The sequence below is a fragment of the Hipposideros armiger genome, unplaced genomic scaffold (genome assembly GCF_001890085.2).
Source record: "Hipposideros armiger isolate ML-2016 unplaced genomic scaffold, ASM189008v1 scaffold_64, whole genome shotgun sequence".
Taxonomy (NCBI): domain Eukaryota; kingdom Metazoa; phylum Chordata; class Mammalia; order Chiroptera; family Hipposideridae; genus Hipposideros; species Hipposideros armiger.
Window position 1 is genome coordinate 2,274,760 of NW_017731414.1, and position 10,344 is coordinate 2,285,103.

A 10,344-nucleotide genomic window follows, 5' to 3' on the forward strand; every position below is an offset into this window, starting at 1 on the left:
AGGTGGGGGTGCTGACCTTGCCCCTCCCCCACCAGGAGGCCTTCCGGCTGCTCTACTTTACCTACCTCCACGAGGGCTTTCTCAGCCTGTGGCGTGGGAACTCGGCCACCATGGTGCGCGTGGTACCCTATGCCGCCATCCAGTTCAGCGCACATGAGGAGTACAAGCGCGTCCTGGGCCGCTACTACGGCTTCTGTGGAGAGTGAGGCCCCCCTGCACCCCAAAACACTCTCAACTCTCTCCAGTCCCCCTGCTCTCCCGTTTTACTTCCATGCGCTCACCACATAAGAACCTAGGTCCCAGGAGGCGGGGAGGGAAGGTCCCCATCATTCACTGATTGACTCAAAGTGACATCCACCAAGAGACCCCGCCAGCTTAACCACCAGAAAGCCGGCCCACCTGTCCTCGATCCTCCTCCCCCAACACTGATACCTGTGTGGGCTTTAGACTGGCCCCCTGTTTTTCAGGCCTTGGGGTCTCACTGTGTCTTCTTGCCCCTTCTACCCTTTCAGAGCCCTGCCCCCTTGGCCCCGCCTCCTCGCAGGGGCACTTGCTGGAACCACAGCCGCTTCGCTTACCTACCCCCTGGACCTGGTCCGAGCACGCATGGCCGTGACCCCAAAAGAAATGTGAGTCCTTACTGCGGTCACCTTCACTGGCATCAGGGGCTCTGTGTCTCATGGGGTCCCCAGGTCCGATCCCTCCATCTGGCCCTTGGGGGTTGGGTCTGGGCCTCTGTGTCCCGGCCACAGAGGAAGTTGTAGTACCAACACTCCACCACGTGGACCCCACCTGGTACAACAGGGCAGGCCAGGCATGTGATTGTGTAGCAGTCCCAGAAAGTGCTCTAAGCCTGGGGGTCTGTTCTGCTTCCATAAAACTAGAGTCTTCATTTTCAATTGGACACAGATGTGCTAAAAATCCACAGGAATGAAAGATGAGGGCTGAGCACCGGGATGATCCCAGTGATGAAGGCAGAGTATGGCCTTGGGCACCCACTTCCCCCTCTAATGCCAAAGCTCTTACGAGGTGGTTATTTCTGTTCCTTAAAGAAGGAAAGCGTCAGCATCCAGACCTGCCCTCCCCCAACTGCAGAGGCGCCTAGAATTAGTGAGTTAAGGCTAGCGGCTCCCCCCTGTGCTGAGACCTCAACCTACCCCGCTGGTCACTCCTGGCAGGTACAGCAACATCTTTCACGTCTTCATCCGCATCTCCCGGGAAGAAGGGCTGAAGACCCTCTACCATGGCTTCACACCCACCGTGCTAGGGGTCATCCCGTATGCCGGGCTGAGCTTCTTCACCTACGAGACACTCAAGAGCCTGCACAGAGGTGAGGTGGGAGCGTGGGGGCGTGGGGGGAAGGCACCTGCAGGTCACACAGACCTGGAGACCGGGCATTAGGACTCCCTGGGGCAGGCAGGCTGGGGGCGCAGGGTCCAAATCAAGAGAAGACACATGACATCAGTCCATCCCTGTGGAACCTGGACTTAATGCCCTTTACTGCCTTGTTTTAAGAGCAGCCTTGTCAAGTCCAATGTGTTACCCAGAGCGTTGGCCGCCACTTGTGCGACCATTGGCACCTGCGAAAAGCCTACTGGTAAAACCTAGACTGAGGGCGAGTGCCCTCTTGGGCTTTGGTAATTTCGAGAGCTTCGAAAAGTATAGAGAACACTACAACCATCTGCCCAAGCACCTGCCGCATCCTCCTGGTGGCTGGAAATGCTTGTGTACCTATATGGGGCGGGAACAATGGCTCCTCTTGTCTCCTGGTTATAACAAGTAACAAGTGGAGTCACGTCCTGCACCTCTGGGTCGTGCAGCTCTGCCTCAGCCGGTGTTGAGTCCACCCTGCTGCGGTCCCTGACCCTCTCGCATCCTGTTAGAGGTGGGATGGGGGAGTGTGGGGAGTGTTTAGGCTGCTGGCAGATTTTCTGTGATCAGTGGACATCCAGGAGCACATTCTTGTGGGGATGCCAGACCCTGTTTTTTATTTTATTAATCTCAGTGCTGTGCTTGCCCTGGGGCCCTGTTCCCAGTTCACCCCACCCAGTGCTGTCAGGTTACTTAATGTTTGCCAATGTGGTGAGTGGACAGCGGTGTATCCCCATTTTTAATTCCTGGTTATAAGTTTACAACACGTATTTAGAGAATCCCTGTTGATTGGGCGCACATCCTGGGTCCTTGGGTCCCTTTGGACCCAGGAGGCAGCGCTGGATGTGTCAGGGTTCTGTGTTTGCTCTCAGGACTCTGCACAGGGGGCCCACGTGGTCGTGGTGGTGGTGGTAGGGCGGATGGGGAGAGGATCGTGGACACCATGGTGTTTTTCTTTACTGGACAGAAAACAGGACTGATTCAATGGGAACTTGTTCTGGGTCTTTGGACCTGGTTATAAGATTTTTTGTGCCTATCTTTTAAAAATCTTTTATTTCTTAATTTTTTTAGAAAAATGACCAGGTGGAAGGGCTCAGGGGACCTAGTCAGGTCCTGAAACGCAGGGGTGACAGAGTACGGGCGTGTGTGGGTGCGCGGGGTGCACCTGTGGGTACTGGTGCGCATTCGAGTGTGCGATGCGCTCGGCGGTGCCCTCACTGCCCCTCCTGGCCCTCCCCGCAGAGTACAGCAGCCACCGGCAGCCCTACCCCTTCGAGCGAATGATTTTCGGGGCCTGCGCCGGCCTCATCGGGCAATCCGCCTCTTACCCGCTGGATGTGGTGCGGAGGCGCATGCAGACGGCCGGCGTCACAGGCCACCCGCGCACCTCCATCGCCTGCACACTGCGCACCATCGTGCGGGAAGAGGGCGCCGTGCGCGGCCTCTACAAGGGCCTGAGCATGAACTGGCTCAAGGGCCCCATCGCCGTGGGCATCAGCTTCACCACTTTCGACCTTATGCAGATCCTGCTGCGGCACCTGCAGAGCTAGGGCCCCAGGGCTCGCTCCTTTCAGGACTGGAAGCCGAGCTTGAGCCCGTGGAGGACCCCTGACCCCTAAAGTTTTGGAGCTCCTGGAACGAAGTGGCCTGGTTCTGCCCCGGAGCCACGTGGGAGAGCCTGTGGAACAAGCAGGCAGGCCAGGGGGCCTGAGTTCGATACCCAGGGGTCTGGGGCTGAGAGGAAGGCCAGAGGCCCTTGAAGTGCAATGTTGGGACCGGTTGGCCTGTCTCCTCTCTTCCCTCCTCCCTGGGGCTAGCGCTCCCTCTGGAGATGCCCCTCTCTAAACGCTCTGACGCTGGAGTGACCAGCACCGCCTCCTGCACTCTGTGCCCTTGGACAAGCTCCTGGCTCTAGTGACCCTGTCCCTACTGGGCTCAGAGCCAGACTCCGCCTACCCCTTGTCCTGGATCTGTGCTCCGCCAGGGCGAGCCAGAGAGAGCAGGAGAGGCCTGGCCTCCCCTGTCCACAATGGGACCAGTCTCCTGTTCAGCTGTGGCTACAAATACAGCCTCTCACCGCACCACCCCTGCCCTGCCTTTACTTCCCAGGTGACACAACTCCTCCGACCCCGGAGCCTTCTGCTCGGAAACAGCCTTCTCTGAGAGTGTTATCCCGATCCTGACTCCACACCAGTGTGGGGCCCCAGAGCCAGTCTTCCCACTGGAGCCCGCCCCACAGCAGCACACTGAGGCTGGGCCTCAGGCCCTTACCCTCTGCCCACAGGCACAGCGGTTCCTGGGAGCACCAGTAGCATCTGGCACATCCTTGGCTTCCCACCTGAGCAGGCATTGGGCCAAGACACGTCACAATTAAAGGCCCACAGGGTTGTCTGATTTCCATGAATGGAGTGCACAGAGGTGGCTGGCAGCCTGGATCCTGCCTAAATGGGAGGTCCCAAGACAGTGTATGTCCTGGGATGGGAAGCTCGGAAGAGTCTGGGTACCCCAGGGCACCCCCAGAAAGCCAGCCTCACAGAGAAGTTTCCAGGTTCAGCTGGTGTCACAGGGACTCAGAAATACCCGTTTCCTAATGATGTTTGGAGTTTCTTGACTTTTTGTTTTTTAAATTGTCCAACCTTGCGTCCAGTCACAGTAAACCCTGACTGGCCCAATCTGGTTCCAGGACGAGGTTGACTCAGCCCCACCATGTGTGAAAAAGATTTGTGTGCTTGTCCCACATGCATTTTCAGTTGTGACTTTGATTTCTTCTTTTTGTTTTGTCCGGTGTCTGTTCTTACCTTGGACCTGTGGGTACCCTTCTTTGCATGTATCTATCTGCCAGCCCCAGTCTCATCCCCAAACTCTTGTCCCCAGAGGCCCAAGCAGCCTGTGATGGCTGTCCTATTGGATAAGTGTCCCACCTCTCTCAGCTTTGCGCAGTGCTCAGGAGAGGCAGGGGCGCCCCTCACAGGGAGACAGGTTGGGGAGCCAAGAGTCCCAGAGGGGAGAGAGCAACAGGGACTTGGGGGTCCACCCTGGGCAGGTGAGACCAGGTGGCTGGTTGGGCAGCACCCCCCTGTGAGCTGCAGGCTGGGCAGGAGGGGGAGGGTAACCCCAGGTCCTCCTGGCCCTAGTGTGCCACCCCAAGGTGGCTCCCAGCCCAGTGGGCGTCAGCAGCTCCACCCCCACTCCCTAGCCCCACACACAGATGGGCTGACACCCTCCGTGGTCACTCCCCACCGGCTGCCTGTCTTGGTCTGGAGTTATTTTGATGCCATGAAGACACTTTGTTTATATATAATGTTTATATATTTTAAAGATTTGTGCCAAGAGAGTATATTTAATAAAAATTAAACTGACTTTTCCTCCTGTCCATGTCTGTTTTCTTAGGTTCTGATCCCTACCCCATCCACCACGAACCAAAAACAGGGTTGAGGTTATTTTGATTTTTTTAATACAGTCATGAATAAACTTTTTTTTAATGTAATTGTTTGAATTGTCAATTCACACTATGATTTTCTGGAAAACTGCACAGAAGGGTTTACAAAGTAGGTGAGCCTCCTGGCTCTTTCCGCAGGGGAGTTCCCATTACCGGTTCATTGCATCTTTCCTAAGATCCTGTGTGCATACACACTTGTTCCTTTGGGGACATCAGTCAGGATGGGCCATGTCCTGTTCAGTGAGCACTGCTCCCAGATCCTAAGGTTTCTCTCTCCTGTGCCTTGTGGTCTGTTGTGTGTGCTGGGGGCTCTGCTCCACAGCTGGCTGAGGCCTCAGATGCTGAGAGTCACCGTCTTCAAGGACAGGAGGGTGAGGCCACCAGAGATCTGACAGTGGTCCTGGAACATGGAGGGTGTGCCAGCCACAGGCGGGAAGTGGGAGCCTCACTTCGCGGGAAGTGTGGGTGGTGAGTGACATGCTATTTACTTATTTACTATTTAACCCCATTTATTGACTCATTTCTGGGCTAGCTTTTTGCCATCAGAAATAATGCTGTGATTGCCACCCTGGCTTCTGCACCCCCGGGTGAGAATCTCCCAGGATGTGTCCCTGAGGGACCAGCCAGCGGTGGCGTCATCTCTTCCAGATGCCACCGAAGTGCTCCCCAGCAAGGTTGTGCCAGCGCAGGTGCCCGCAGGTGTCAAGCAGGGTTCATGATTGTTGGCCATTTATTCCCCTCCTCTTCATCATTCTGTGCACGGCAGCCCCAGACAGCAGGCCTGGTAGGAGAGGCAAGATGTTCCTGAGTGACATGAGTGATGTTTTTGTGCTCCAGGGAGGCAGCAATGGATGTGACACCAACACACTGGAGAGAAGTGGCTGCAACTCCCCACCAGCCCCTCTGCTCAATGGGCCTCATGTTCCTCTAGGGAGGGGTGAGTCAGGGTTCCCAGACTTGTGTCTGCCCTGGGGGACTCCTCGGGACAGGCAATGTGATGGGTGGTGCTGCTCTGGCTCTTGCTGTGAAACATTTAAAAAACATGCCATGGAGCCAAGGGGAGGCAGGTGGGAATCCTGGAGGGTGGCTGAGGGAGGGGAAGACCCTGCCTAGGGTATTGAGAAAAGTGCCCCCTCCCCAGCCTGGAGATTCCCTGCAGGGTGGGTGTCGGCCAGCCCAGAAACTAGCACCGGGGAGCCATGGAGTGTTTGAGCAGATGAGGGAGAATGGAGCGGGCTCAGGCAAGGAGCCAGGCTGGGGTCTGGGAGAGATGGACTGAAAAAGTTCCAGAAAGCTCTAGGTGAGGGATGGGACCAAGAGCTCCCCCTCAGGGCCCAGCCTGGGCACCCATCTTCAGTCTGGGAGAGATCAGACCCAGACTCAATTCTCCTAATTTGTGTCTTCCTAGGAAATTGTTGCCTCCAGATGACTTCTGACAATTCACTCAAGATCTTATTGTCTCTGCCTTTGTTGTGACTCTTCTGCCTTTTCAGCTTGTGTGTTTTCTGAGCTGTCATGCACTGATGTTTGTGTCTACTCCAAATCCCTATGTTGAAACCTAAAGCCAACCGTGGTGGTGTTAGGAGGTGGGGCTTGGGGAGGTGCTTCGGGTCAGAGGAGGTCATACGGGTGGGGCCCCCACGATGGGACAGTGCCCTTACAAGAGTCACTTGAAAGAGCTGGCTTCCCTCTCTGCCCTCTGCTGCATGAGGACACAACAAGCAGTGGTGACTCAGAAGCAGGTCCTTCCCCAGGCATTCCAGTGCCCTGATCTTAGACTTCCGGCCTCCAGGACAGTGAGAAATCAGTTTCTGTTTATCAACCACCCAGGCTATGGCCTTTCGTTATAGCAGCCAGAATGGATGAAGCCACTGGACCCATATCACTTTTCCCAGCTCTGTTCTAACAGAGTCTGCATGGCAGGAGGTCTAAGTTTTTCTCTCAGAAGCTGGGTGCCCTGGGAGGCCCTCATGCTCCCTAATCAAGGTGACTTCTCAGGGAAGGAAGGGTCGGGATGGAGTCTCTCGCAAGCCCCCATCTGGCTGCCAGGCAGAGCTGTGTGCAGGGAACCAGCAGCCATTGAACCCAGCAGGATGGTGGGGATGGGGGACGACGATGTTGCTGACAGGTTTCCTGATGGGCTAGGTGTGAGGAGAAAGAGAAGGGTAACAGGAAAGATGGCGCTGATGTGACTGGGGGGTTGAGGGGGAATGAGGCTGAGCTGCCCAAGACACCCAGGGCCATAACAAAAATACTGGGACGTGCTGACAAACGTGGGCCCCCATGAGTGAGAATGGAGGGGAGGGGAGAGGGGAAGCTGCAGGGGCAGTGAGGGAGGCAGGCTGTGACCAGGGAGTGGGCCGGTGGGGCAGGAACAGCGAGGGCAAGAGGTCGGAGGACCTGAGAAGGTAAGGTCATCCCACACTCGCGTGGGCGAACTCCAGGCCCTGTTTCAGTTTGTCGGGTCTTTTCTTTGCACCGGTTTTCTCCTTGGCTGACTTCTCTTGAGCCGAAGTTTTGATTTGTTTGGGGTTTTTTGTTTCTTTTTTATTCTTTTTGTCAGCTGGTTTAGAAATTATACAGTCTGTTTCTTGTGACACAGGGGTTCTCGGCCTTGGCACCACTGATGTCTGGGGCAGGGTCGTTCTGTGTGTTGGGGACCACCCTGGGCACTGTGGGATGTTGAGCAGCCTCCCTGGCCTCCACCACCAGACGCCATGAGCCTCCCCACCCCCAAGTCATGCCAACCAAAAATGTCTCCATTGACTAGAATCATCCCCTCCTATGAGCAGCACCAATGTGTGGTAGTTGCCACTGTGCTGTCAATTAACAAAACCTAAAATACTTAATTCTACCCCCAAAACACAGAACCTTGACCACCCCCTTACACCTTCCCTATTGTTCTCTGTGGTTCTACCTTATTTTTCTCATTCTTACCTTCTTTTTGTGTGTGTGAAATGTGTCAAAAAGACTGTAAATGTCTGTGTGGTTTGACACACAGCAGCAGTGAGGGCTGTAACTGTCTGGTCCTTCCTGCCTTGGCTGTCCCAGGAGTGCTGCACCCCGCTGTGCCTACGGTGCCTGCCATTTGTGTCAGTCACTGCATTGCTTTTGTTTATGGTGTTGCCGCCTTCCTGTGTGTCCCTAAACCACATGGTGTTACGTTCAGAACAGCATGCACAGCTGTGGTTGAGCAAGTGAGGGGTCAGGTGGCCTGAGGTGCCACTGCAGGAGGAGCTGTGCCCAGTGAGCTTGAGGCCACCAACTGTCAGCTGATGGGAGGGGGCCCTGGTGACCCTTGAGGTGCCAGGGGATAGTGCAGGTCCTGCAGAGTTGGGAGACGAGGCTCCATCATTTGATTCCTGCACCACTAGCTATGGCCTGTTCTGTCCTCCCTGGGAGCTGGTTTTTGTTCTGGAACTTCCCAGAGACGTGGCTTCAGATGGGGCTCTTGTCACCTGGCGTCAGGTACCAGGAACCTTCTAGTGCTGGGGAGTCCCCTTTGCACTGTTCCATGGAGTGACTCCCTCTGTTTGCTCGGATCTCTCCTGCCAGAACTCTCATCATATTGAAGATTCTTCTAATCTAATTTCCTCACTGTCCTTGTTTCACATGTCTTTTATCTTTTTGTTCCTTCTGCAAGATTTCCACAACTTTATTTCCCATCTGCTTTTAATCTCCAAGAGCTCAAAAAGAGAACAAAAAAGGGTCTTCAGATGTTCATTTTTAGGAGTCTGTTCTTGTTTCATAGATATAATTTTGAGAACATTCTGGACTGTTTTTTTTTTTGTTTTGTAAGTTCTCTTCTCCCTGTAAAGTCAATTTCACCCATTTGTTTTTTCCTGTTTGAGTCTGTTTCCCACACTGGACACCTCCTCAGATTGCTGGACACTCCTGGCTGTCTGTTCATAATGAAGACTAGGGACTCAGGCAAGCAGACAGGAAGACCAAGTGAGTGTGGGGAACACGTGGACTCACAGCTAAGCTGGTGGCTGATGGGAACTCTGTGGTGCCAGTGTCATTAAGTCTTTCTTTGTGGGCCAGTTGGATTCCCCAGGGGTCTTCACTCTCATGCCTGGAAGGTTCTTGAATCTGCACACAGGGTGAGGGATGGTGGCTTTTTCCATTTAGCACTCAATATGTGTAATCACCCATTTGCCAACATGCCCCCTACCAAGTCTGGCTTCCCTTCTGGCTGTGCAGTGGTGTCAAGGGAGGGACATGAGCACCTGAGGACTTCCCAGACAGCTTCCATGTCAGCAGCTTCTGTGTCTCATCCTTACCCTCAGCCTGGCCTATCGTGACCTGGCGGTCAGTGCTTCTGGAAGGTTCTACAGGTAAATCCAGCTATTTCCTGGGCTTTGAGTTTGGGGTCCACAGGCTTGGCAGTCAATTATGGCTCTTCCCTTAATTCCTAACTTCCAGAACATTCTGATACCTCTGTACTTTTACTGGGGATTTGAGAAGGATCAAAATTAGATGATGCATTTAGTTTACCTTAACCCAGGTTTTAACCCTTGTTTTAAATATACTTTACATGTTTATCCATGCAACAAAAGCAGAGTCTCAAAAGTCAAACACCACTCTAGGGGCTAGGAGAACAGCACTGGAATGCTGCTTGATTCATGAGTTGTTGAATAAAGCCAATTAATATCTTCAAAATTTACTCAGTTAAATTTTGGCTTTTCAGCTACATTTATGTTGTTAAATACACATGCACACACACTGGGTTCCCGCTGTGTGGCCACAGTGATAGGAAGATTCCAGAGTCAGACAGGGCCCCTCATCTCCCTTCCCGTGGCTCACCATGGCCTCAACAACCTGCCCGTTTGCCTGTGTGTGACCTTTATAGGAAAGCAGTGCCCACATGGCACGGGGCAGTAGCCGCTGTGGTCTAGCCCAGAGCCATGCGCCCACCATCCCCCGCTCCCCCAATCGCCCTTCTGTTTCCCTTTTTGTAAAAAGCCACCGGCTCCATTATTCAGAAGCGTGGCCTCCTTGCTCTGCTGTCAAACCTGAATGTGCACATGCAACCCAGGAACAATGGCTGTGGGACCCTCTGCCACCGGCCCTGGGAGACAGGTTTTGACACAAAGCTCAGGGTCCAAGGGGTGCCCTTGGAGGCACTGCAGTGAAGGGTTGGGCACAATGGGAACGCCCAGGCCTGCTTGCACCTGGGTACGTTGAGGCACACAAGGAGGGGGCAGCCATGGGGCGCCAGGAGTGTCTGCAGGTGGCTAGGAGCCTGCCAATTGTTGGTGGAAGTAGAGGCCGAAGAGGCTGGAGAGCAGCTGGCTGGCAGCAGTCCACCAGATGAGGAAGGCCATAATGCAACGGAGGAAGAGGGGTGTAAGCAGGCCACCCAGGGCCCCAGTGATCCGGGCTGCTGCCTGCTGGGCCTCATCCTCCTTGGGGCCCACTGGGCCATTGGGGACTGCTGCCAGCACTGGGGATAGCGGGAGGGCTGGGCCCAGGCCCCAGGAATAGCCACCTGTGAGAAGAAAGAAGGAGGAGGGGTAGAGGGATGGGATGGG

The 10,344-nt window shown here is 54.6% G+C and overlaps 2 protein-coding genes across 5 annotated transcripts in view; one reads left to right on the forward strand and one right to left on the reverse strand.

Moving 5' to 3' along the window:
- SLC25A42 (solute carrier family 25 member 42) overlaps window positions 1-6,480 on the forward strand; it is a 34,161-nt gene extending 27,681 nt beyond the window's left edge. Inside the window, exons 5-8 of the mRNA XM_019641872.1 lie at window positions 36-202; window positions 513-629; window positions 1,179-1,330; window positions 2,614-6,480. Coding sequence (XP_019497417.1) covers window positions 36-202; window positions 513-629; window positions 1,179-1,330; window positions 2,614-2,921 — 744 coding nt within the window. The 3' untranslated portion in view covers window positions 2,922-6,480. The remainder of the gene's footprint in view (window positions 1-35; window positions 203-512; window positions 630-1,178; window positions 1,331-2,613) is intronic.
- A 2,977-nt stretch (window positions 6,481-9,457) lies between these two features.
- TMEM161A (transmembrane protein 161A) overlaps window positions 9,458-10,344 on the reverse strand; it is a 15,044-nt gene continuing 14,157 nt past the window's right edge. For all 4 annotated transcript variants that reach the window (XM_019641866.1, XM_019641868.1, XM_019641864.1 and 1 more), the window contains one exon: window positions 9,458-10,301. In XM_019641866.1, the coding sequence (XP_019497411.1) occupies window positions 10,048-10,301 (254 nt within the window). In that variant the 3' untranslated portion in view covers window positions 9,458-10,047. The remainder of the gene's footprint in view (window positions 10,302-10,344) is intronic.